This window comes from Girardinichthys multiradiatus, chromosome 23 (genome assembly GCF_021462225.1).
Source record: "Girardinichthys multiradiatus isolate DD_20200921_A chromosome 23, DD_fGirMul_XY1, whole genome shotgun sequence".
Classification (NCBI taxonomy): Eukaryota; Metazoa; Chordata; class Actinopteri; order Cyprinodontiformes; family Goodeidae; genus Girardinichthys; species Girardinichthys multiradiatus.
This window is the reverse complement of record NC_061815.1, coordinates 16,761,002-16,788,879: the sequence shown is the minus strand read 5'-3', so window position 1 is coordinate 16,788,879 and position 27,878 is coordinate 16,761,002. Positions and strand designations below refer to the sequence as shown.

Sequence of the window (27,878 nt, the reverse complement as noted above, 5' to 3'; positions counted from 1 at the left end):
TTGATTACACTCACCGGTTTTTCATGTAGTTACTTTCACCTCAGTGTATTTAATTTTCAGTCTTCTTTCGTCGCTGCTGTTGTCCGGATTTCTGTGCTTCCTTTGGTGCCTTGTGAATTATTAAAATATATGCGTCCACTATGCGCCTGCCAATATCCTGTTGCCGCTTTGGTCCTTCACCACCACAAACCATGACAAATATAGGCCTCACAAACTTCTTATCAGTAAATGCATTCCTTTTTTGGAATGGGGAATTGAACAGACTTTAATATAACAATTATACATAGATGTATAAATTGTCAGAGACAAACAGACAGACCGATCGACCAATGGATACAGATATTGAAGCTATAATTTAAAAGGTTTTTGTAGAATGCTGTTTTAACCATCTTTCAATTCCTGGTTTGTTTGGGCATATTTTTGTATAATTGTTTTTTCATGTTTCCTTTTTATTTTAAATTATTTTTGTATGTGTGTTTGATCAAAAAGATAATTGTGATGGTTAATGACCACAATGGTTAGATGCTTCTCATTTCCGTAGTCTAGTGGAGCTACCAATTATCTTTTAATTGATTACCTTTTAATTTTTTTATTGCATGTAACATAATAGGGTCAGAGGGTGTTGGATACCAGTTAACAGTCATGAATAAATTTAGATTTTATGACTGAGAATATATGGGCCCGGGAGGATTGCATGCATTAATGACTGGTTTAAATTCTCAAATTTTCCTGCATGAGTTTCATTTGGTTATTTATTTTTATTCTCTTTAAATTAGCTACCCTTGCAAGTAAATTGACTGTATCGTTCTTGCCTCTGAGTTGACTAAATAATACCTAACAATATGTGTTCGTTAATTATTCCAATTATTTCCGGTAGGAAACAAAATGTGCATTAGTGTCTTCTTTTACAAACAATAAATCAACAAACAATACATTTTTAGAGCATTGATACAAAATGTTACCGCAGAAGAGTGATTTCAATTTAAAAGAACAAGATGAACGTATCTGGGGCCCCTCATCACCCATCGCACTGTGACTGTCCCTTTAAGAATATGCACTTGCAGCCATTTTCTGCTCTTTGTGTAGGGTGGATTAGCACTGGGCTGGAACTGGGCGAAACTAGAGCATCAGTCGGCACAGAAAACGAAGTGGGGACAATATAATAATAAATCCAGGAATCGTCGGCTTCTCGTCGCAGACCGCGACACCGCCCGCCTGTTCGTCGCCGGACGGACATGCAATTTTCAGGTATGTGTAAAACGGAGCGATGGATGCAGTGGGAGCGGACCGGGGCTGAAGATGTGCGATTGGTAGTGATGATGGCTGGAGAATGGAGTGCTTTTTTCCCTTCCTTCATTCGCTTCTTCTATTTTGCTTTCTGCATCTTTCCCGTTGTTTTCCTGCTTGTGCGCAGAGAGGAGCATAGATCGATCCGTGGGAAACCTGCGGGCTGAGAGGCGTGGGTTGTTACTGTTATTTTGACATGAATGGGATCCCCGTTAGCCTACATCGGCATCGTAGCTCACACTGAGATGGGTGGGGTGAGGAGAGGGTTTCCGTGCAGCAAGTGCACTCATGACTGATGGAGCACGTAAAGCTAAACGATATTCTCCAGGCTGAAAACTGCTCGAAGACTATGAACGATGCATGTCCGGATGTGTCGATTACACACTCTCAACTTCAGATCACCTTTTAAATTTTATATAATTTCATTAATGTTACATGCCATTCTCCCTCTGGTCTGTAACCCCCCGCTCCCCACCCCGCCGGTTGATCCCTTCAACAATGCAGATGCTTTCAGGGCCATCACAGCCGGCGGCAGACATTCAGGCCTTCTGAGAGATGAGAACAGGTCCACCTAGCCTACTTCCGTTTGATATACACGTCTGCATGAACACGGCTGCTGCTCATTTCATCTTTCCGAGTGTGAATCTGCCTCTTTTTTAAACCCTCCCAGCCGTAAATGCTTATTTACAGCTGATGTAAAAAAAAAAAAAAAAAAAAAACGGGGGCTGCAAATGCTCAGATGCTTATTTTGGTGCGTGCAAAAATATTATAGCTCTTCATCTGCAAGATCTGGAAACAACAGGGTTAAAAATCATTAAAATATACTAAGATCATGTATTCAAGGAGTGGTGCTTACATTCATGATCTTTGTTGATTCCCATGGGGGACATTCAGGGATTATGGCAGCATAGAGACAGGTGAATTACAGATATAGTATTAAAATAGCATAAATAAGAGAATAGCTCTATATAATTAACATTAAATGTGAAAAAAAAGTGGAATAAAGGACATCTGCAATGAGTATATCAAGTACTGCAAATGTTACAGTAGTAACAGTAAGAATAATAAACAAAATGTATAATTGAATACTTGTTTAATTTCTCGTAAACACAAATAGTGAAACAGCCAAATACATTGCAGCAATTCAGTGTATTTAGCAATCTAGATGTGATGAAGACAACTAGCTGAGGTTCATGCGGAGCATCAGGGTGTTGAAGAAGGGGGAATTAAGTGATGACTGTGTGTCATGACCACAGTGTACTCGCCCCCTGATGGTTACTTCAAGCAGGATAATTCACCATGTCACAAAGCCCAAACATCTTAAAGTTGATTCATGAAAATGAGTTCACTGTACTCCAATGGTCTCCTTGGGACACCTGATCTCCATCCAGGTCCTTTCAGATTAGGTGCAATGAGAGATTAATGATACAGTGACTTTACTAGTGAGTATATTATTTTAGCAGAAACATTTGAACTAAATTTAGCTTTTGTTTCAAATTAAAGTCAGTGCAATATTTAAATATTTTTGCCTTTAATCTTTGTGAAACTACAATGAGATCATGGTTTTTCTACTTAAGGTATTCATGCTGTAAGAATCTCACATTACTGACAACCGTTTAGAGTATTAGTGCTTCCTATTAAGTGAATTGGGAAGCAAAACTGGATGGTGAGATGCCAATGATATGCCAACTATTCAAAGAAATGGGAAGTGGTAGTTAAAAATTGCTGTCAATCAGCTACAGATGTTCCTGTTCCTGTTGTCGTAACTGCAAATACAGCAAGTAGGAAGAAATTAAAAAACTTCTGCAAAATACTTGTCAGGGTCAAATGTTTAAATGTCACTTTACCAGTTCACAATGGGGATGGAAGCCAAGCTATTCTCCATCTCTCATGTGATGCTCATTGTTCTCTGGAAAACATGAGATCATGACAACATGGGAATGCAGCCTTGTTTTCCACAACAGTCGGTATGTGAAATACCTCAGCCAGACCAGAGTCTTGCACCTGCTTCCACTCTGTACACCACTCAGATGCTGATGCCGCTATGTGATGTGAGGAATCATCAGCAGGCTTTTTGTTTTCAAATGCTCACTTGCTTCCAAGATGATGGGATCGTGTTCTGTTGTTTGCACGACTGTGTATGTGAAGCTAGCTTCAGGGAGGGATCCCATTAAGGGGAGTGACACTGGCACTGACACACTTTCTCCCTGCTAGACAGATGACAGTCAGCCAACTAGAACATACAGTGGGGCTACTTTCCCACCATGGCTTACCTGCAGTCTCACACATTTTTTTTTTTTTTGTGATACTATTTGGATGACTTCTCAAAATAGCCCTAGTCAACGTGTGAGATTGTCTGGGGTTGAGTTTTTTCTAAACACAGTTTTAACTATCTAGCTAGTGGGGAGGTTTTCTGGTAAGAAACTTGCTCTTCTTTTGCCTCCTATAGCTGTTCTTGTGCGATCTTGTGCAGGCTGAGCTTCGTTACCAAGTGCCGGGGACGGGAATGAAGGGGCCCTTTTTCATTTATAAGGATGTACATACACACTGCGATACACAGACACTCCAACTGTTGAGCACAGTCTGGTAGAGGGTGGGAAAGTTTGTTCAGCCAAGCCAAGGTTTAGGCTGTGTCTGTATCCCCAAGCACAGATGGGACTTTGGTATCACTGAGGGTGTTTGTCAGTTAGACAAAGTGCCTGGAGCTGCTGCATGATTCATGCTTTACTTTTTGTGGATGGTCAAAGTCTTAAAAGACACTTAGAGTCTCTTTTTGTTTGCTTTAAGCTTGTAATAAGGCATAGCCGGGTTTTATTATTAAATATTACTTATTTTATACATACAGTTTACAGCTTTTTAGAGTACTTTTTTATTTTTATTTTGCCTTTTTTGTTTAATAAATTTTAACATGATGGAAACTATGATGTGTGTAGATTTGTACGCTTGAGGTGAAAATAATTTTAGAAACCGGTAAAGACCAGTAACGCCATAGACTGTATAAAATATTTTATAGGCTTTGGTTAAAACTAGGAATGCACGAAATATCTGCATAAACATCGGTATTGGCTCATGTTGGTCTTTTTTGAACTCATCAGTATTTGTCCCCCAGTTAAAACTGAGGTTGGTCATGTTGGATTTGTTTGGGCATGTGACAGTGATAGTGATTCAGTGCATGATTGTGGTCATTTTTACACGGTGTCAAAAGGGTTACTGGCCATAACACCAACATTAATATCATATATCGATAACGGCCCAAATCTTCACATCGGTACATCCCTAGTTAAGACTCTAGAACGGACAGTGTGTCCTTTCTCTTTCCCGTCTACATTATGTGAAAACAAAACATTAAAAAAATAATAATAGACACTTCAGTAGGGTTGTTGCACCTTGCCAAAATAACCTTAGGAATCAGAATTTTTTGGCATTTAGTCACATTTTTCTGCCAGTCATTTTTTTTTTTTACTAATTTAAACCTAAAATGTACAGTTTAATTAAAAGGTTGGCCAATGAGTAGAAGTCCCAGTATATCATTTATGTCATTTGTAGGCTACAGCTGTTTTGTTCTGTTTTTACTCTGAAGTTGGAATTTGTATGTTCCAAGTTCTAAATAATGCCCTGTTTACACAGCGTTTTCTGGTAAAAAGGGAAAAGTTTAGTTGCGTTTCTAATGTTCGTTTAAAGGACAATGGCACACGTATTCTCTGAAAATTGCACTATTTGAGAAGGGGTTTCAGAGCATAATGGTTTGAAAACATCCTGGCCTCCGTTGTCGTGTAGATGGAGAAAAATGCATCATTCTTACGGGGAATGCTATGCACAGTATGGCTGAAATAATTGGAAATTAATGCGCACATTATAACGGCTGCTGACCAGTTTAAAACTCACTAATTAGCCAGCTACTACCATCTTGTTATTCTTGATATTGATTCTTTGTTGCACAATCCTTCTTGGCAGTATTTCTTATAAAAGCCGGTTTATGTCCTCTTAAATTGTGCAACATTTGTGAGGAAAATGCATTTGTGGGTCTTCTCTAACTGCGGTAATGTGAGGGTGGGGCGGCATCTCCCTTATTGGAAAAACAAGACTTGTCATCACTGCAGGCAATCTTAATGCAGATAAATATCAAGATGAGATTCTGCTACCAGTGTCAATCCCACATCTCCACTCTTAGGGTCCGAACACCATCTTCCAAGATGTAAATTTTCATTCCTACGGCGCGATCAGACTACCTCCAAAACTTGGGAATGAGGAGGGTGGAATGGCCTGTTTGCAGTCGGACCTCAACTCCACTGACCAGTTGTTGATTTATTTGAAACAATTGCTGATTAAAGAATGTGATGCCATCCCACAGCAATGTGTGACCAAGCTGGTGACCAGCATGAGGAGGAGATCCCAGGCTGTTGTGACTGTGTACGGTTCTTCAACGGATTGCCAAGGCAATTGTTAAACGAATAAATAGTTAATTTGCCAGTATGCCTTGTTTATTCAGACTTCAATCATCCAAACCAATAGTTACCAGGCAAGAGTCATTAGCAGAATAAGCTGCTTGGCATTGACAGAAAGAAATTGGCATGTTTTTCATTGGTGCAGCCCACATACTCAGCTCCGCTGCTCAACCAACAAATGCCTTAACCTTACAAATGTGGCAGGATTTTAAAAAGAAATACACAGCTTTTCCAATGGTATCAGATACATTGCCAAGAATTATTGTTACAGCAAATAAATAATTGACCAAAAACATTTTTTCTTACTTCCGGTTCTAGGTTTATATGTATAAATGTAATGATTTCCAGGTATTGTCAGTTGGTCATAAATGGGACATGTTCAATACAGGAATGGGTTGACGACGGCACTGTCTTAGCCAATGAGAGTTCACGCTCACAGCAGGTCCCTCAGGATCTGCTAGAGCTTGTGATGAATTGGGCCTAATGCAGTAACCTCAGATAAATGGAGAACAAACACTTTCTTCTAACAACACACTTCATTCACACGTATGTGTTCTGACTTGGTTTTATTATATTTAATTGATTACCAAATTGTAATTTTTTTTTTTTTTTTACTAGCATTATTTAAATGCAGAAAATAAGCAATAACAGTTCACAGTAAAAGGCATCTATGTTGGCACCAGGAAATAAATGAAAGAGACAAGATAACACGGCTGATCATTTCACTAACTTTTTTGTTTCGTCAACTAATTTTGTTTATTACTTCCATGATAATCCCTACATCAGCTGTGCATTATTAAAATACACAATAAAGTCATAACTCTGACCCAGGTGGTTTGCTTTAGCATGGTAACCTTTGCGTTTTTTTTTTCTTTTGGTTTGACAGTTTGACAGGAAACTCCACCCACCTCCCTTTTGCTTCGTCTGTCGATCATTCGTAGATGTGCACATGTAGGTGCAACTGACAACAATGTGATGTAATACTCTCATTAAAAAATGGAATATGGAAAGACATGTTTGAATGTTTCTGGATCCTCTAAAGTTGCTTATCAGCTGATGCCTTTTTTGTGGTTTTCCTCCTGTCCTACCGGCTCCCTTTGTGCAGTCCCAGCCTTCAATATTAAGCTAATTATCAGCACTGTCTGCTCTGTGGGACGTAAAGACCCACATTTCACAGTGACACGTGACATATGCTGTTTGATTGCCAGGATGAGGCTTGGTTTTGTAGATGTTAAAAGTGAATTATCGGTGTATGAATATGTATTAAAGCTGTTATATTTATATACAACCCACTATTTATTTTAGGTGACCGAAACATCAGCTTGCTCAGGGTTTCAAAGGAAAACACATTTGTCAGGGGGCCTGAAGGCTTTGTGCGATGGTTGCATTTTTGTTTTTGTTTAAATGTCCTTCGCTTTCATAGCCTTCCTCGCCTCTGTCAGATCGTTGACATTTCCAGGTCGTGGCATTTCAACAGTTACTTTCTTCGAGTATGCATGCCCCACTAGGGGCCAAAAGAGAAACGACGAGGGGCCTCTTCCCCCTTTTTTTTTGCTCCCAACGCATGTTTGTCAGGCGTTGCCGTGAAGTCAGAGGGGAGGTGGCACGGTTGCAGGATGAGGAGATAGAACTACAGGTCTGCGCAAAGCATAAAAGTCTCACAAGCGGAAATGAAGCCGTCTAGACATGATGGAGGGAACTCGTGTGACTGAGAAGCACCGTCTTCATGTCTTCAGAATATTGGTATTGCTTTCATTTTATCTGTCAATCAAACGCCTCCAGTCTTGTTTTAAATAGCTTAAACAGCAGATGATTCGTTTTACTTTGTCTTTCATTCATTTGTGCTTTTGATAGCCTTGCAAGTCTAGCCAACCCCTTCCCTGTCTGAAGCACCTTGTGAAGTGAATTTATTTTGCTCACAAGTTAAACATGCTATCCATTAATGTATGGTTTTTGCACTAACGAAGATCATCTGCCGATAAAAACTTATTTTGGTAATTAAGTTTGTAAGAAAAAGTTTTTAAAAAGCAGAAAAAATGTCAGGTTTTCATTTGTTTTTGTTTTTTTCGGTCAATGACATCACAAGAGGCACATGAAGGGAGCTGATGTCAGCTCGTATTAGCAGACGTGGTCAGGGTTAAGGTTAGTAATTGTGACTGAGTGACTTTTGACTAATTTCAATATAGGTTCCGAGTAGAGATGGGTTGATGAGAATGGCCAATTTTGAAACTCCGCCGTTAGTGAAGCTTTAACATGTCGGTATAATTTTTTTCAGAATCTACCTCCCTAACCTTGCTGCCATGAGCCATCTTTTATTTTTTATATAAGGAACACAAAGTCAAAAAGATTAGAGATGATATTTCAAACAGGCTGTAGAATCTTGTATTGCAAACTAATTAGTGCAGTTAGAATTACGAAAACAGCTCTCTCTATGTTCATCTACAGAATGTAGATTGTTATCTTAACTCTGAGATTTCTAAAAAAAAAAAAAAAAACAGCCAACATTTCTAAAATTCAGCATATTCCCTGACAGACAGAGAGGTAAAAAGCTGAGATGATAGAAATGAGCCACTTTTGCTGACCTCCATTCAGCCTTTGTGTTGTCTGCTGAAATTCTTCCTCTCTTCCTCACTCTCTCACAGCCTGAATCAACTGCAAACATGTCATAGAAATGACCTCCATCTCTGCTCTTACTCTCACATCATTTAAAACACCTTGTTAAAGCTGAATTGCTTGGAGTCTTCTTCCCTCAGTAACAGCTTCCACACTGCGGAGGGTTGTTGGCAGCGCGACCCGGTAGCGCTTCCATATAGAGTGGTTACTGATCGGAAAAAGATTGTGCTTTTTAGGTTGCCGATTCCTTTGCAGCTCATGGGTTCCTAAATCACTTCCCTGTGTTTATTTTTCACAAATTGCCATCCATGTAATCCATGCAGCGTTTACACATACGGCTCAAGCGTTTTGTTGCAGCTGTAAGGACCACAGGAAAACACCTGTTTTGATTGAAAACATAAGAATAACATAAAACAAGAAAAGCACAAATGGACGAGCTCAAAAGAAGTCCGATCAGTTGCCTTATGTGATGTCACCAGAGGCCTGGGAGTGTGGAAGCTTGTTTATGGGAGGGTAGATTTAATCTTGATTAAATATTGATTTACAAAAAAATGGCAAAACAAGAAGGAAAACCGACTGATGATGATGATGTTCTACAGGTGACAAACTCTATCTAAAGCAAGTTTGATTTTAGAGAGAAGTCACCTCATTAGCTTTAACCTCTTAAGCCTCAAGGGGTTTATTTGAAGATTGTGCTCGAATTAACACGTTCAAATCTACTTGAGTTTTTCCCAGAAACAACAAACTCTATTTAAATAATCATAATTGTGTTTCTTAAATGCAAGTGATAGTTCTGGTCTTCCTTTGTTGCTGTTTAAGTAAATCCTGGGGGGGATTGTGACAAAACTTAGTGGAGTCTGTGAGATCTCTGGTTTCAGCAGACATGCTGGTTACGTGAAGCTGTGTGCTGAGCAGCTGAGACCGATGATGCCATATTGTGCAGTTAGTTTTAACTGTGCTTGGTGTTCGTAGAAATGTTTTATTTTTTTTTATCAGCTTTTAGTCAAAATTCTAAGATTTCTGTGGCTACAACACATGTCTATGTTAAGCTAAGGGAACCTACGGTGATGACAATAAAATTCTTCCCTCGGGGGTTGGAGCATAAGAGGTTAAAGGGAATCTGCTTCCTCAGCGCACCTTTGCACTCTGCTCATATACCTACTTCCTGTCTCGGTTTCTCTCTCAGACCCAGGTGTTGTTGAGTGAGGCCTTGTTACCATGACAACCCACGTGACGCTGGAGGATGCTCTGTCCAACGTGGACCTGCTGGAGGAGCTGCCGCTGCCAGACCAGCAGCCATGCATCGAACCACCCCCCTCCTCCATTATGTACCAGGTACACCCCTCGCTTATTTAACACTATAACCCTCCTCCCCCCTTAGAGCCTGTTTAAGACTGCTTTGTCTGTGTTCCTGCAGGCGAACTTTGACACCAACTTTGAAGACAGGAACGCCTTTGTGACCGGCATCGCCCGTTACATAGAGCAAGCCACAGTCCACTCCAGCATGGTGAGCCCAAGTTTTCTGCTACAGAAAAAGAAAAAAATTCCCTGACCTGCTGTCAGCCTTATTTTTACACATATTTCCGTAATTTCTTTTGTACTCCACATTTAGTCGTTTCTGTTCCTGTTCTCGTCAGCACAGCACCCTCTGTGGGAAACAGCCTCGTGCTCGTAAAGGGAGCCTTGTTTTAGTTGAACTGAACATCATTTGGCACTTTTGTCCTCATTCGGCTCATCTTGTACACATGGACAAAACACACACGCACCCTTACAGACACACTTTCCACTCACAGGTTGGTGAATCAGTAATGCCCCACACCACTAAGGCCCCTGACACTGAATGAATGGAGAATGTGATTTGACTAGCAAAGAGGAGTGGTGGTTTATATAACTTTACTTGATCAGGGAGTGGAAATGACATTGAAGACTGTCAGGGTGGGTATGGTTACCTATTTTAAGAGAGGAAGCCATCAAGCCCTGCACAAATATTCATGTAGTTTGGGAACAAGTGACTCAGCTGATGAGTTTGACAAGTGCGATGTTGTTTGGTGACTTTGTAAACAATTCAATAGTGATTTGAGTTACAATTAAAATCACAAACTTCATTGTATTTTATTGGGATTTTATGTGATAGACCAACATGATGTAGTTCACAATTGTGAAGCAGAGGGAACATTTCAGATGGTTAATAATCTAAATATAAAATAAATGTTACACGGGTATGAATAACGTTTGCAGAGCCCTGCATACAGGAAATTGAAGTTATCATGTCAGATTTTCCTCAGAAGTGACTTTTCAATTGCTTTGTGTTGAATTATATCTGGTGTTTATTCTCCATTTGTGCAGAATGAGATGCTGGAGGAAGGACACGAATACGCTGTGATGCTCTACACATGGAGGAGCTGCTCCAGAGCCATTCCACAGGTAAAAAAAACAAAGAAAACCCTTATTATTGATACATTCTTATAGAGAGGAGTTTTATTTTTTTACATCAGTAATCCCTCAGAAACAAATTTACCTGAAAAAAAAAAAAAATCAAGCATGCGTTGCTGTGCAGATTGAGCACACAAACAAACCTTGTTAGTGAACATGGACGTTGACCTGCCAAAAGTGGCATCATTTGGCGGCTGTAGCAGAAGCTTGGTGGCCAGCTATGTGCTTCGGCTCGCTCTTTACTTGTTGTGACAGCCACCTTGTTGAAAACATCATGTTGCAGTGTTGTATCTGGAAAGGAAAACCTTTTCCTCAGCAGGCCTTTAGGGATACCTGCAAGTCTTTATTCAATCTGAACATAACTTTTGTTTTAATTACAGACAAAACATACCCAAAATGAACAAAATGAATATTAGTAAATAGTTTCCTTTTGGTTTTAGATTCAAAGCTAATTACTAATTACATAATTACGCCAAAACAAATTCCTTGTATGTCCAAAAAACGTACTTGGCAATAAAGCTTTTCTGATTCTGATTCTGATTCTGATTCTAAACTGAACTCCCAAGTCAAGCTGAATAATGGCCCCCCCTTGTGTTTGTTAGGTGAAATGCAACGAGCAGCCCAATAGAGTGGAGATCTATGAGAAAACTGTGGAGGTGTTGGAACCAGAAGTGACCAAGCTCATGAAGTTCATGTACTTCCAGGTGAGTTAGATGGTCCAGCCTGATTTTTCAAACGAACAAGTGAAGGTCAGGAGATTTATAGTATTGTTTGTGATTTAAAGGGAAAGCCCCCCCCCCACGAAACATGTCTAAATATAATTTAAACAGAGGAGATCTCTGGAGCAGACGGTTTCACAAACAGCCAACTAGATTTAGATCAAGGGTTAATTTTACCAAAGGGGCACATGAGTGACTCTGGACATGAGTCTGTATAGTCGCTGGGGGCTGGATCATTGGCTGTACTCTATTATTCCAAATGTTTTTATATATAGACATATATAGGCTGCTGGTAGCATTAGTCATTGCAACTAATCAATAAAATGTGGCTTACCAAAACTGTACATTGTTTTATTCTAAATAATAATTTTTTAGAAAAGCACATGTGGAAACAAAATATATACAAGTTCTTATAGTGTTAATTCAAACTGTTGTTGGCAATATTGTTATGCACACACTGATATGTTGACGATGCAGTCCTTATTTAGAGTTCATTATGTTGTTAAAAACTCTTCATTCTCTATCAAGGGCTCTTTTTAGCATGTGGTGAACACACAGGGTGCTAATACAGCTACTCAAACAGACAAGTGACAGCAGATTTCTTAAAGAAAAGCTTGTTTTTCAAAACAAAATTATTTCCAGATTTGTGTGCAGAATTAACATTTAATGCATGTTTAAGTCAAAACTCTATATTGACCACAGAGACATCTCAAAGGCTGGATGGGGCCCACAGACCATAAAATGTGCAGGTCTAATCTTGATAGACAACCAGAGCTGCTGTTGGCCTATTTTCTGTTCTGATTACAGCATCGGTGATCAGGCTGATGTTTATTATGTTTTCACAGCGGAAAGCCATAGAGCGCTTCTGCAGCGAGGTGAAGCGTCTGTGCCACGCTGAGAGGAGGAAAGACTTTGTGTCGGAGGCCTACCTGCTCACACTGGGCAAATTTATCAACATGTTTGCGGTGCTGGATGAACTCAAGAACATGAAATGTAGCGTCAAGAATGATCACTCCGCCTACAAACGGTTCTGACCCTTACATAAAACCATCTTTACGTTTGAGATTTTTTGTTTTGCTTCTGTAAAAAGAAATGACTTTGTTCTCTCTCACTGTGACTTCAGGGCAGCTCAGTTCTTGAGGAAGATGGCTGACCCTCAGTCCATCCAGGAGTCCCAGAATCTCTCCATGTTTTTAGCCAACCACAACAGGATCACTCAGGTTAGTGTGATCTTTCTTCATCTTCATCTTCTGGGTGTCACTATAAAATTGCGTGCCTGTGGTTTTGGTGCCATAAAAATGTCATTTTTGTTTTCACATCTGTATTTTTTTTTTTTTTTTGAAGCTGACCAATGGTTTTCTTGTGAAAACAACCACTTAGAAACTTTAGGCCAAGAACTTCAGCAAATGGAAAGAAAATCTTCTAATAATAAAGCATATGGACTGTTAATGCTTAAACTCAATATTGTAGAGACCCACTGGCTGTAGAAAGTGGATAATGGAACATTATAGTTATCCTCTGCGCAGACATCTGAAGGAAAGTAGAAAAAGGACTGGCAAACCTTCAGGTCCTCACTTCTACAGTTTCTTATTTAATTAAAAAAGTTCAAGTCTGAAAAAGGATTCTAAGTTAAATTAGTTTTACCTTCCCAATGGCCACACTTAGTTGTACAGATTGAAAATATATGTCGTCTGCTGAAAAATGCTTTGGAATTTGAAAAGAAATATCTAATTTCAGATTTTTTTTTTTTTAATGAAATAAACAAATAACAAAAATCATTTGCTTCACTAAGAGTGTTTATGTTTTATTTTTTATGTTTCCATTATACACATATTTGGAAGTCTAAAAGAGCAATATTTGGCAGATGATGCAAGGATCTCATGGATGCCATTTAGTTTAAAAGCTCCACAAAAAGGAAAAGAAAAACAAATTTTTGTTTGGTGCTTCAAGACAAAACTAACTGTTCTGGGAAGTAGTCCGTGTTTTTCCTACTTGGGGTCTGAAGCCTGGTCTGCTGTTTTTGTTTTTCTTCTTTCTTCCGTAGTGCCTGCACCAACAGTTGGAGGTTATTCCCGGTTACGAGGAGCTTTTGGCTGACATCGTCAACATCTGCGTGGACTATTATGAAAACAAAATGTATTTGACGCCCAGTGAGAAACACATGCTGCTTAAGGTAAAAAGCACATCTAACTTCTTCATCTTCTACCAGCCTGTAAGAAACAAGATGAAATCTCCCATCTCTTCTTCATGTCTGGCAGGTTATGGGTTTTGGTCTGTACCTGATGGACGGGAATGTGAGTAATATCTACAAACTAGATGCCAAAAAGAGGATCAACCTGAGCAAGATCGACAAGTTCTTCAAAGTAAGTGTATCTACCTTTTTTTTTGTCTTTGGCTTGTCTCAGATGCAGAAACATGTCTAAATGTAAGGTGTTCAATAAATCTATTTATCAGCTTCAAGTCGTGCCGCTTTTCGGAGACATGCAGATCGAGTTGTCACGCTACATAGAGACGAGTGCTCACTATGAAGAGAACAAGTCCAGGTAAGTTACCCATACCCATACAGCCAACGAAACAGGTTAAAGATACAGCCTCCTGTTGCCCTCAGTCAAAACCAACATTAAAACTCCCATCTGCTCTCGCTTTCCATCCACACCTCCATTTATGTTTTCCCTCTGCACAGGTGGACGTGCACCCAGAGCAGCATCTCCCCGCAGTACAACCTGTGCGAGCAGATGGTGCAGATCAGGGACGACCACATCCGCTTCATCTCGGAGCTGGCGCGCTACAGCAACAGCGAGGTGGTGACGGGCTCCGGCCTGGACAGCCAGAAGTCGGACGAGGAGTACAGGGAGCTCTTTGACCTGGCTCTGAGGGGCCTGCAGCTGCTGTCCAAGTGGAGCACGCACGTCATGGAAGTTGTGAGTAAAGGACTGCGATTGCATGTTCCGCTGTGGGCAGGGAGAACTGCTTATGCCCAGATGTCGATATGTGTGGGTTTAGAGAAGTTAGGCCTCTTTTTGTTGTTTTTACCATTGATCTTTCTGGCTTTGATCTGTTTTTAACGCTGCTTTGTCTCCCGCAGTACTCCTGGAAGCTGGTGCATCCCACAGATAAATTCTGCAATAAGGACTGTCCGGGCACAGCGGAGGAGTATGAGCGGGCCACACGTTATAATTACACCAGCGAGGAGAAGTTTGCCCTCGTTGAGGTCATTGCCATGATCAAAGGGCTGCAGGTAAATGTTTGGGATGTTTTAAGTTACGTGCAATTTTATTCAGCGCCTCTGAGTAAATATTGGTGTAAAACCACCATTTGCTACTACTACAGCTGCACGTGTTTTGGAGGAGTCTCGACAGCATGGTGCTGCCACCATCCTACGCATGCATATCCATGTAGCACCTTTTACCCTGATTTCCTTAAACAAAATCCACTGCAACAAATTCTCCTACAGCCCACCGCTGTGTAATTTAATCTCAGTATATATACAGATGCTCTGTGAAAGCCTCAGAGGTTTGTTGGATAACATCTGTGATCGAAATGCATCATATAGACAAAGGAACACAGCAGACAGGTCAGAGAAAAAATGTGAAGGAGTTTGAAAACAAACTTAGGACTGGCGCAGAGGTTCTCCTCCCAGGAGGACAGCAACCCTAAAAGAACAGCCAGAACTATAGCATATTCAGGTGCTGAAATGGCTTAAACCTAAAGCTGTTTAAGAATGTGAGTATTCAGGGCTAACCCCAAAAGACAGAAAAATCAGGGAGAATAAACACAAAGGGAGACGACACCTTTCAGATTTTAAATAGATTTTAATGAAAACTATATATTTTTTTTCGCTCCACAATCTTGCACTACTTTGTGTTGGTCTAAAATACACCAAAGTCTGTGGTTGTTATGGGATAATGTGGGATATAATATAATAACAGTGGGAATACTTTTGCAAGGCACTGTATATAATATAAATAGGATTCATCTTGAAATGACATTCTAAAAGCTGAGTTTAGGATCGGGAGTCCTGAGAAACATAATGTTGGTAAAGATAAAGACAATAATTATGTGTCTTGTACTGTGTAGGTTCTGATGGGTCGCATGGAGTCTGTGTTCAATCAGGCCATCAGGAATACAATCTACGCAGCTCTGCAGGACTTTGCTCAGGTGACCCTGAGAGAGCCGCTGCGCCAGGCTGTACGCAAGAAGAAGAATGTCCTTATCAGGTACCTGTAACATCAAAATCAATAACTCTTCCTAATGAAGAACATTTCTATTGTTTGGACTACCTTTATCATTGCTTTTTCTTTCTTACATAGTGTCCTGCAGGCCATTCGAAAGACTGTCTGTGACTGGGAGGGAGGGAGAGAGCCTCCAAACGACCCCTGTCTGAGGGGAGAAAAGGACCCAAAGGGTGGGTTTGACATCAAGGTGCCTCGTCGAGCAGTGGGCCCCTCCAGCACACAGGTAAAGAAGCAAAGCAATATATTCTCACAAGAGCAGTAGGATGTCTCATAACTTGCTCCCAAATTGGGCCAAATACTACAGAGGTTTGCAAAAAAAGCTGCAGTAGCATCTGTATGCCAGAACTTAAGAGAAGCCTTTTAGCTAAACAAAGAAAAAAAAAACACTTTTGTGTTTTTATTTGTTGTTTTTCTGCAGCTCTACATGGTACGCACCATGCTGGAGTCATTAATAGCAGATAAGAGTGGATCTAAGAAAACTCTTCGCAGCAGTCTTGATGGACCCATTGTGGTGGCCATAGAAGACTTCCACAAGCATTCCTTCTTCTTCACACACCTGCTTAACTTCAGTGGTGAGTTCAGAACCCAGTAGGGCTTCAAAGAAGTCATTGGTTCAGGTCAAACTTCTTTAATCTCGTTATTTTTGCAATCTGCAAACCTGCATGTGGCCAAGTTTCAACAAACAACACAAAAAGGTTTTTTTGTCAACATTTTAGTAACCCTATCCCTTTCGGTTGTCTCATCCTAATGCTGAGCAGAGGCCCTGCAGCAGTGCTGTGACCTGTCCCAGCTGTGGTTCAGGGAGTTCTTCCTGGAGCTCACCATGGGCCGCAGAATCCAGTTCCCCATCGAGATGTCTATGCCCTGGATTCTCACCGACCATATCCTGGAGACCAAGGAGCCTTCCATGATGGAGTAAGACTAGCTCACCATCACGATCGGTTTCGGTTTATCCTTCGTAAATAAACTCATAATAACAACTTCCACCCTCCCTCTTCTAGATATGTTCTGTATCCTCTAGACCTGTATAATGACAGTGGCTATTACGCTCTCACTAAGTTCAAGAAGCAGTTCCTTTATGATGAAATTGAAGCCGAGGTAAGGGGTAATAGCCACAATTTAAGTCTAAACAAATAAGAAAATCCTTCTCAGAAACACAGGTCATTGAGTTTTTCTTCTTCTTAGGTAAACCTTTGCTTTGATCAGTTTGTGTACAAGTTGGCTGATCAGATATTTGCCTACTACAAGGCAATGGCCGGAAGGTAGAGGATCTTAAGTTCTCCTAAGCACTGCTTAAAGTTGTTGGCAGATGTTGAAGCAGTTTATGTAAACTTCCTCTAAATACAGTTTGGTGTGCTCCATCCACAGTGTCCTCCTAGACAAGCGCTTCAGAGCGGAGTGTAAAAATTATGGTGTCATCATTCCGTATCCACCATCGAACCGTTACGAGACGCTGCTCAAGCAGAGACACGTACAGGTACACAGAAACTGGAGATGTTTTGTTCTCACATTTGTGGATACCAGTGATTTCCACTGTTAATGTTGCACTTGATTTGTCTGTTTAACTGTACATCTTTTAGCTTTTGGGTCGATCAATCGATCTGAACCGCCTGATCACCCAGAGGATCTCAGCCGCAATGTATAAGTCTTTGGACCATGCCATCAGCCGCTTTGAGAGTGAGGACCTGACTTCCATAGTGGTAAGATATTCTCTGGGAACACTGGTGAAGGTATGCTGTTTCCTTGTGCATCATCTTTCTCATGCTGCTTCCTAACATCTGGGCAGGAGTTGGAGTGGCTGCTGGAGATCAACAGGCTGACCCACCGGCTGCTGTCCAAGCACATGACTCTGGACAGCTTTGACGCCATGTTCCGTGAGGCCAACCACAATGTCTCGGCCCCCTACGGACGAATCACACTCCACGTCTTCTGGGAGCTGAACTTTGATTTCCTTCCAAACTACTGCTACAATGGATCCACAAACCGGTCAGTATAATAGTAGATTTATCATTTTGCTTCCACCTCTTAGCGTTTAACTTCCCCCCCCCATCCCCTCAGCTTTGTACGTACAGCTATTCCCTTCACCCAGGAGCCTCAAAGAGATAAGCCAGCCAATGTGCAGCCTTATTACCTGTATGGGTCCAAGGTAGGACAAGGTTCCTTTTTTTAATAAAAAGCCTTACCTGTTTTAAGAAGAATGTAGCTCAGACTGAGATTGTTTTTCCTCACTCTTTGTTTTTCTTCTCAGCCTCTGAACATTGCCTACTCCCACATATACAGCTCATACAGAAACTTTGTCGGCCCGCCTCATTTCAAGACCATCTGCCGCCTCCTCGGTTACCAAGGCATTGCCGTAGTGATGGAGGAGCTTCTCAAGATTGTCAAGAGCCTGGTATTTTATCTTAATTTTTTTTCTCCACGGGTATAAACATATTTCTTCCCCCTGAATGTGCTGGCTTCTAAAACTTTTTACTCTCTCTTATCTCTCTTCTTGTACTCTCTCCTTCCTGTGTCTGCTGTCATCCATATATCTTCTCTGTCACTTTGCAGTTACAGGGCACCATTCTGCAGTATGTAAAAACTCTGATAGAAGTCATGCCCAAGATCTGCCGTCTGCCGCGCCATGAGTACGGCTCCCCAGGTGAGCTGAATTCGATCTGTAACCAGTGGTGATTTTTAATATGGGCAATATGGCTTACTGTCCAGGGCGCCATTCCATCTGGGGGAGGCACTTGCGAAAAAAAAATTATACAAGTTGTGCCCAAGTGAGTTTTCTATTGCTTACTTGCATGTTCCATCAGAGGGCACTACACTGTGTTGTTACAATGTAAGCACTGATGAAAAATATGGCAGGAAGATAAGGATGCTGGAATCTAGCTTTATTCTGATCTTATCTAGCTCTGCACTAAACAGAGATTTGGAAAAGCCTTGTTCTTTTGTGGAAATACTTTCTGATGTTACCTTTGAAAAAGGCAAAAACCTTACAAACCATTACAAAAATTTGAAAAATGTTCTCATTCCTAAAGTTTCTTTCTGCAGCGTGATCGGATAATGCCTTTCATGACTACAATTTTCCAAACTTGCAAATATTCCCAGATGCCAAAGATGATAAACATTGTGAAACTGGTTTGGTGAAACATGGGTATAGTGAATGGAAGCAGCTGAAAGTCAAATTTTTCTCCATATATAGTCAGTCTTGGTGGTTTACTGGTGAGGCTTTAACTGTACTATAGTAATCTAGTTGTCAAATGTTACTTAATGCTACTTAAACTCTGAAAATCTATGTACAGTTTTCCCACTCAACTTGTTTAGTTGTGAAATGTCACTTCAGCTATTGCTACATGTGTAGCAAATGGCACAAGATAAAATACACAAAGCAGCTGCGGTCAAACACTCATTTGTTCATTGATGTTATCGCACCTAATTGAACTTCCTGCTTTTGCCTAACCAATATCCACGTCTGCCTTGATGGTCTGACTGCTGACTTCTTCAGATCTCTGTTGTCACTGTGGCATGACTGTGCTGATTTTTCTTTACAACGCTGCACCACATTCAGCTGTTTAATGTGATTTGTCATCACTCGACCTTAAGGCCTGCTTCTGAACGCTCTTGCTGTGTCAGATAAGTGCATTTTGAAATCACAAACCTGCTTTGACAAACAGAGAAACGGCTGATTGTGTTCGAATCTGAGGAATTGAAGTTTTTGGCCCCAACATATGATAACATTAGCCCTTTAGGTGGTACTGTTATGAGATTAAGCCATGACATGATAACCCTTAAGGTAAAAATTAATTCAATTTAATTTGTTGATTAGTACACAGCCATACACGTGATCCAGATGATAGTGTGCTTTTCACTATCTCCTAGTGTTGCGTCTTAGTATTTTGCCTGACTTGCACCCATGCTTTTGCCCAGATTTCTAGTTCAGATGTCAGTCAGATGAATTATCCCTTTAAGGATTCAGTAATCTGTAGATTAATGATGTTTGTTACCTTGACTTCCTGAACTTACCTCTTGTGATGTTCTTGCCATTTGTTAATGATCCTTCTGCCCCTGATGCTCTCACCAAATGTGGGTCACAACAGCCATACCTACCAGTTGAGATCATCCTGATTTAACCTGGAGATACGTGATTAACAGGGGGATCGTGAGGCTACATTGGACACATAATGCTTTGTAATGCCGTGAACTGTTGTGCAATATACAGTGTTGTAAAAAAGTATTTGACCCTGGACAGATTTCTTCTGTTTTTGCTTTTTAGTCACACTTCAGTATTTCAGATTGTCAAATAATGTTTTTATTAGAGACAAAGATCGGTGGAGTAAATGGCTAGCAGACTGGATCAACAGCCCAGCTGGTATTTCTGTGCTGACATGGGCTGGTCATCAGTAATAAATTCAGGAATAGACAAATAATAATCATCATGTTGATCCCAAAGACTTCTGGGGAAATATTTTGCAGACTGACGGAACAAAATTGCAGTTTTTTGAAAGATCTGCATTCTGTTACATCTAGTGTAAAACTACCTCAGCGCTTCAGAAGAGGAATCATATACTGACAGTCAAACATGGTGGTGGAAGTGGGATGGTCTGGGGTTTCGTTCCTGTTTCAGAACCTGGGCAGATTGTCATATCTGATGTAACAATGAATTCTGCACTCAACTAGAAAGTCCCAAAGAGCATTTGCTCTTCAGCTCAAACACACTTGGGTTGTGCAGCAGGATAATGGCTTAATCACACAAGCAAGTCCACTTCTGAATGGCTCAAAAAACCAAACAAGAATGAAGGTTCGGGAATGGCCTAGTCAAAGTCCAGACTTAAATCTGATTTAAGATGCATTAGCAGAATGACCATAAACAGGTCATTCATGCTCAAACACTCTCCTATTTGGCTGAATTCAAACTATTTTGCATTAGCATGAAGATTGAGAAGGTGTAATAATGTGAAGAAGAGTGGGCGAAAATTCCTCCCCAGTAAAACACATATTGCTAGTTATCACAAATGCTTGATGTCAGTTGGCGCTGCCAAGTGTGGCACAAGCGGTTATTGGGTTCTGGGGGATATTTCTTTTTCCCATAAAACCTGGTTGGTTTGGATAACATTTTTAGTGAAACCATTATTTTAAAACTGCATTTTGTATTTACCCAGTTGTTTTATTTTAACATTCGTTTTAAGATCTGACCTGAGGCATTTAGTTGTGACCATAAAGCAAAAACTAAAAAAAAAAAAAACCTGTGAAGGGGGGAAATACTTCTGTTAACAGACATTTTCTGGGCATTTTGGATTTATTTTTCTCTTCCTGCCATTTCAGGTATCCTGGAGTTTTTCCATCACCAGCTCAAGGATATCATTGAATATGCCGAGCTGAAGACAGATGTCTTCCAGAGTTTAAGGGAGGTTGGAAATGCCATCCTCTTCTGCCTGCTCATTGAGCAAGCTCTGGTAAGGCATTTCTACCACCTGCCTCCATCTTCCCTTTACCTGATCTGCTGTGCTCCTACCAGCTCCTCTTGTGATTATCTATCTTGGGTGCCTGAAGGTTTCTGCTCAGTTTATAATGTCGACTGTCTCTGTGTAAATCAAATACTGCGATCAAAAACTGTCGGGCTTGAGGGTGTGTTTGATCTTTGATGGGCTTCTTGTCTGAAATACAACTCTATTTTTCATTACACGCTGGCAACTACCACAGGTGGTAAGGAAGTAGATTTTGTTGATCTCAAAATAACACAGAGTCCATTTGTTCCTTTTTTTATCACATCAATTTCTTTAAACTAATTAATTAATTTTATTTATTTTATTGCACATGCAATTTCATCTCCAATCTGCCATGGAAAGAAAAGGACTGAGATTTCGTCATTCGTTCAGCAATGAAGTAAAAATGTCATTTAGGACATATGTCATGACCTTGTTTGTCCTTATAGACAGGCTCATAATCATAAAGTTTGAAATCTCCATGTCCTTGTCTTCCATGGAGGAGGTGATTCCATTTTTCTGCTTGGTTGTGGAAACAGTCTTGTGTTGAATTCCTCAGCTTTATTTTCTGAATTCTCTAAACTTTGACTCCGTTTCTGCCTTGTTACTTGTATTTTTCTCATCATCGTTTCTCCATTTCTGTGTGACTGCACTGACTTGGTCTGTTTACGTGTTGCTTTTGATTGCATCAGACGGAGTTTGTTTGTGTATTTTTTCTGACTTTCATCATTGCATGGCTCTCTTCTCATCCACGATCTCCACTCGAGGCTTCAGGGTGCCGCTTTGCAGCATTTAGTTGAATTGCTGTCGCTAACAGTCGCCTTCACAAGCACTTTAGCATGTTAGTGACTTTGGAAAATCACATAAACCTCCACACTAATTTCATACTCTACTGCAGTATTTTTACTTCACACTGAAAAATAAGATACATCTGACTTTTAATTTGAACACATTATTTCATTTGTTAAAAATCCCAGTTTTAGAGATTATTTTTACAAAATAACCTGTGCTACAATTATTGGTACCCCTGCTGTCAATACTTTGTATGGATCGTGTTTTTCCAACAGGACAATACTTAGTCCTCTATAACCATTCACATGTTTAAAGCCGGGGATTAAGATTTTATCTGGATGTTTTCAGTAATGACAATAAAATGTATTAGTTACTGCACATAGTCAGAGCCCTACAACCTCCAGAAGTGAAGCCTACCTGTTATCAAGTTTAGACTAATGTACTGATGGTGGAACAAGGCAAGTTCGATGCTTAACTAAAAAAGTGTTTTTGCGTTTTTGCTTGACCCGTAGTCCCAGGAGGAAGTGTGTGACCTTCTTCATGCCGCCCCTTTCCAGAACATTCTTCCAAGAGTCTACATCAAAGGTAGACAAAAGCTCAGATTGCTCACAGTTTCAGAATTTGGAAAAATACTGCTGCAATATGTGGACGTGCCTTCAGAGCTTTGGTGCTTTGTGATTATGCAGAGGGAGAGCGACTGGAGGTGAGGATGAAGAGGCTGGAAGCAAAGTACGCCCCTCTCCACCTTGTGCCTCTGATCGAGAGGCTAGGAACTCCTCAGGTGAGTCTGATACCCTTTTGGCTGGGATGGAACTAAATGCGCAAAGAATGATCTGCTTCTTTTTCTACAAATTCTGTGTGTATTTGCGTTGCAAAGAAAATTCTTTTTTTTATCTTTAAATTCTAGCAAATAGCCATTGCGAGGGAAGGGGACCTGCTGACCAAAGAGCGTCTCTGCTGCGGCCTCTCCATGTTCGAGGTCATCCTGACACGTATTCGCAGCTTCCTGCAGGACGGGGTTTGGCGCGGACCTCCTCCCACCAACGGCGTCATGCACGTGGATGAGTGCATGGAGTTTCATCGCCTGTGGAGCGCCATGCAGTTCGTCTACTGCATCCCCGTCGGCACACACGAATTTACAGCAGAGTAAGTAGCATCTGGCCGACATCTGTGCAGCACTTTGTGTTCTGCTCGCAGGTGAGAGCTGTCAGGAACATGAGCTGCTAATTGTGAAAATGTGATAGAACTTTCATTGTAGAAATTGTTGCATGAAGATTAAGGGCACAGTTTTTATGGTGGTATAGCAATCAGTCTCAGTCTGGTGTTTACACAGTGTACACTGTGAAGGACAGAGGTCCAGACTACTAGAAGATTCAGTCAAAGAAGGCTGATCCAGGCACTTTTTCAGTATTTCTGGAGAGTCTCAACATGCTTGTCGCCAAGGTTTAGTTAACTCAGGCCAATCAATGATCTGTATTAACAGATACAGCTGAAAGACCTCTCTGTAATTGTGGTTCTCAAAGAGGTTAAAATGAACGCTGCAGCAACGTTATATCAGAACTAGCATTTTTAACAATACATTTGTCTCACAAGAGATGAGATTTTAATATATCACACATAAGACAGCAGCTAGCACCGTGTTTCTATAATATGACTAGGAATGGCATACTTCTACGCTTTGCTCCACTCAGTAACGCTGAGGTAGTCTGAAGATGCTTTTGCATGGCACTGGTTTATTCAGAGGACGGGCATAATAGGTTAAGCGCTGGTATGTTGCTCTGTAATGTAAATCATGCCAGCGACAGACATCCTTGGACCAGCAAGTTATTACTGTGTTTTAAATGTCTGTCCTTGTAGAAAGAACTATAACCTCCCAGATGGTGAACTCTAACAAACCATCTGTTGAGTCAGGTTAGGAAGCAGGTCTCAGGCTGTTCTGAGAATTTGTGTTTTTTATGCAGTTTCAGTCCTTGCTGCTTCAGTTTTATGTATTTTTAGTTTGGTTTATTTCATCAGCAAGAGAAAGCTAAGACTGCAACAGAGAGAGGATCAGCCCAAGGTTCTTTTTTAAAATATGTTTAAACCAGTCAAAGCAGAAATGCTGGTGACACACTTTTATTTATAACCAACTGTCAAGCATAGAGAGGAGAAATTGTTGCACTTTGGGTACTTTAGATTTTGCAAACTCATATGCTGTTTTGTGTGCACCTTTTCTTGCAGGCAGTGCTTTGGGGATGGGCTAAACTGGGCGGGGTGTGCCATCATCGTGCTGCTCGGACAGCAGCGGCGTTTTGACCTCTTCGACTTTTGTTACCACCTGCTCAAAGTTCAAAGGCAAGACGGCAAAGACGAGATCATCAAAAATGTGGTGAGTACATTCCATCCACTGCATTATGTCACTCATGCTGGATACAAAAAAACCCTCTCTACAGCTAATTATGGGACTTCAGAAGGCAATTGGCTCCTCTTTATTTAGGGGTGTGAAAGGGAAGGGGACAGCATATAAATGCAAATCACATTTTTTTTTTATTTGTTAGAAATATTTAAAACTATGTATCCTTTACCCTCTACTTTACAATTGTATTGGTCTATCACATAAAATTACAAATAAATGTGCTGAAGCTATTGGTTATAACTATCTCCAGTTTTTGTGAAACTTCGACCTACCAAACAGTGATTTTAGCTCAGTGTAATTCTTACTTAATAACTGTATTATATATAAATATATTTTTTGTAGCCTTTCTGTCATGAGACGTTGACAGATCAGCAATATAAAAAAAAGAGCTGCTTTGCAGTATTCCATTCAGCCTTCCTGTTATGCCACTTCTCCACCGGCTCGATTTGGGTTGATCCACTCCACTCCGCTCCATTACTGTTTTTTCTGTACCGGTACCTACTTTTTTGGTCCCTGGTTCTGAGCAGGTCTGACCGGGTCTGAGCCAGGACTACATGTGGCGTTAATAAAACTCAAGAGTGACTACAGCAATATTAAGGACCGCAATGGCCGTAGCAGGTCATACCGAAATATAATTTCACTATTTACCAATCATAAACCATGCCTGAAGGCTAAAGGAAAAGAAAAAGGACACATCAGCGTTCTGAAAACATGCAGACCAGCTGATCACACCTAAAATCAGTTGTGCAGAGGCACATACATTTTCCCCAAAACCTACAAAACAATACCACTATGAAACAGCGTGTTTGATTCAGGAATTTATTGATGGTCCTTGAGCGAACCAGCGTGTTCAGGAGGAGGGAGCAGGCAGACAGCAGCTGCCCATAATCAAACTGCCTTCATCAGGTCAAACGGGAGGAAGATCCCACTGAATCCACGGAGCACAAATATTCAATATCCAACCTAAAACTAACTTCATCGCGGTCAGAAGTCTGCGGTTTTGCATTTTAAAGTCCTTGCTTTCGTTATTGAGGCACAGCTTTAAAGCTTCACCAGTCCAGACAGCAGCGTCCCTCTTCTCCACTTCTCCTGCCACCCCCCCTCACATCAGAACCTCTGAGCCTTATTTTATAAGTTCTGGCTGGGCTGTGGTCCAGATAATTATGCCAGTGGATCATTTTGTACATGAAAAAAAACTTATAATGTTTGTATCATTGTATATGCAAGAATGTCTTATATAAGTATTTAGTTTATTTATGAGTTTATTTGGTTTTTTTTATTGCTTCGCGCAGATTACTTTGCTGTGTGACATTTGCCACACTAATGTTAATCGTGCCACAGCACTACACTGACGGCTGGAGGCGGGGCTTCAGTCGCCATAGCTCGAGCCGTCAGTGGGTCATTGGAAACACAACTGGTACTGTGCCGAGTAGAGTGAAACCAAGTGGAGCGGAGCGGAGCTGCCTAAAAAGAGCCAATGGAAAAGGGGCATTACTTGCTGAAAGTTTTACTCTCTCTCAGGCCTGATTGTACCGCAGACATGGCTTGACATGTCTGAGAAAACACAGGTTCCTTTTAAATATCTTCTTTCCTCTCTGTGGTTCCTCTGACTTCATTTTTAAACACCTCTCTGATTATGAAAATATCTAACTTTCAGTCTTCTTCTCTCAGTACCAACTTCCACATATGTATGGTGCAAAAGTTCAATGGGCATAAATCCTTTACAAGATATATGATTAAAGGCCACCACTTCCGCTTTATTGTTTTCCTCTGCAGCCACTGAAGAAGATGGCAGACCGCATCAGAAAGTACCAGATCCTCAACAATGAGATATTTGCCATCCTCAACAAGTACATGAAGGCGGTGGAGACTGACAGTTCCACTGTGGAGCACGTTCGCTGTTTCCAGCCCCCTATACACCAGTCCCTAGCTACCACTTGTTGAAAAAAATTAGCCTTGACAAATAGTACACACAGTCTCTAAAACACACTCACACACACACATGCAAACATACATGAATACATTTCCCCTTTTAGCTGCGATGCTAATGTCTGCCTCATCACAGCAGCTTTAAGAATCCGCTGACAAATCATCTCAGTTTAATTTGAAATGCGGCTCTCTTTGGATTCTTCAGAGAAGTCTGCCAGAGCAGATGTTTGACTGCGTATTCACACCTTTCTATTTTATTTAATCTTAGTTTATTTTCTGTGTGGCTCCCACTCAGAATCGTGCATGCTTTCTTCTATTATTTCAGCTGCTAGGTTTTGCATTGGACCACTGACAAATGGGTCGAACTAAAGTAAAGAAGACAAAAAAAACTGAATCTGAGACAAAAATCTATCTCACAAAATTGAAATGCATTGCTCATTAAAGCTAGTTTGGTTTAAATCCATTCACTCGTCTCCATCACAATCTGGTCTGCCCACATCCATCTTGCACCACAGTGTCTACCAGGGTTCATCTCACCACCAACTCATTACTCCTTCCACACCTGGCTTGCCTTTTTTGATTTGCTGTTATTCATCTTATGGCCTCTTCTAACCTTCTTTGCCTCCTAACAATCCAGTTTTGTTTGCTAAAGGTTCCACTGTAAAATTTCATTGTTTGAAAAAGAAAAAAGTGAAGTGTTGAGTGTTGTAATAGTCCTTGTTTTAAATTGTTCTTAATATTTTTAGTTGACACATTCTTGGTATAATACTCGCCTCTCTGATTTTGACTGGAAACCTCCACTCTTATTTTATCCCCTTCTTTGTTAGTTGGAAAGATTTTTATATTCTGTAAATGAATATGGTGATATTATTTACAATTTTGAAAAGACATATTCATCTGAAAAAAAAGTAGGCTTTTTTTAAAGAAAAAATACTGAAGAAACAAGATGAGACAAATACCTCTAGGCTGTATGAAGATCAAGCTGTTTTTGGTGTGAGTGGATGAGCATTAAATACTCTGTTACAGTAAAGAGAAAATAGCTAAAACTAAATGAAGGGCAGTCTCCGATATAGAGTCAGTATTTACTATTGTTGGACTTTTGGTTTACCTTAACAGTGTTATTAAAATATGCAAATTCTCTTCTATTGTTTCATATAAAGAAAAGAAAATGTAACAAATGGTTCAGAATGACCACTTCTCAAACAGCCATGTGATCTGTTTCAGCTCTGTTTTGACAGAAGGTTTCTTTTGTAAAATCCAGTGTCTTTTTATTCTATTTATTCAACTTCAACCTATTGTTCTTTTAAAGGTTAATCTAGTTAAGAATGAAGGTACCAATGTATCATGTCTAAACTTCAGCATGGCAGATGTAATTTATTGTCATCGGTGGCTCCATTTGTGACATGAGGCTTTGTTTATGATATGGTTGTACAAGTGAAAATGTTTTCAAGTAAAAAAAAAAAAAAAATGGATAAAGGAATATAAAGTGTAGAACAATGGTCCTGCAAAGGATTTGAACCTATGTTGTATTTCCATGAAATAAAAATGTTTAACTTAAA

General features: G+C 40.4%; 1 protein-coding gene across 3 annotated transcripts; it reads left to right on the top strand.

The window, feature by feature from the left end:
- The first annotated feature begins 1,058 nt into the window (after positions 1-1,058).
- cyfip2 (cytoplasmic FMR1 interacting protein 2) lies at positions 1,059-27,878 on the top strand. Of its 3 annotated transcripts, none has more exons than XM_047352659.1 (30): positions 1,059-1,248; positions 9,532-9,680; positions 9,763-9,852; positions 10,692-10,769; positions 11,381-11,482; positions 12,343-12,524; positions 12,621-12,717; positions 13,542-13,670; positions 13,756-13,860; positions 13,952-14,040; positions 14,181-14,418; positions 14,583-14,735; positions 15,575-15,714; positions 15,808-15,955; positions 16,151-16,304; positions 16,491-16,647; positions 16,734-16,830; positions 16,918-16,994; positions 17,101-17,209; positions 17,313-17,432; positions 17,519-17,718; positions 17,791-17,878; positions 17,981-18,124; positions 18,283-18,373; positions 21,043-21,173; positions 22,508-22,580; positions 22,682-22,776; positions 22,903-23,141; positions 24,216-24,363; positions 26,167-27,878. In XM_047352659.1, exons 2-30 carry the CDS (start codon positions 9,564-9,566, stop codon positions 26,332-26,334), a joined length of 3,759 nt encoding a protein of 1,252 aa, XP_047208615.1. In that variant the 5' UTR covers positions 1,059-1,248; positions 9,532-9,563; the 3' UTR covers positions 26,335-27,878. The 3 variants fall into 3 exon arrangements, with proteins under 3 accessions (XP_047208615.1, XP_047208614.1, XP_047208616.1); XM_047352658.1 differs by lacking the exon at positions 1,059-1,248 and adding an exon at positions 7,353-7,475 and having other exon boundaries at positions 21,043-21,175; positions 22,507-22,580; XM_047352660.1 differs by lacking the exons at positions 1,059-1,248; positions 9,532-9,680; positions 9,763-9,852 and adding an exon at positions 10,076-10,138 and having other exon boundaries at positions 21,043-21,175; positions 22,507-22,580.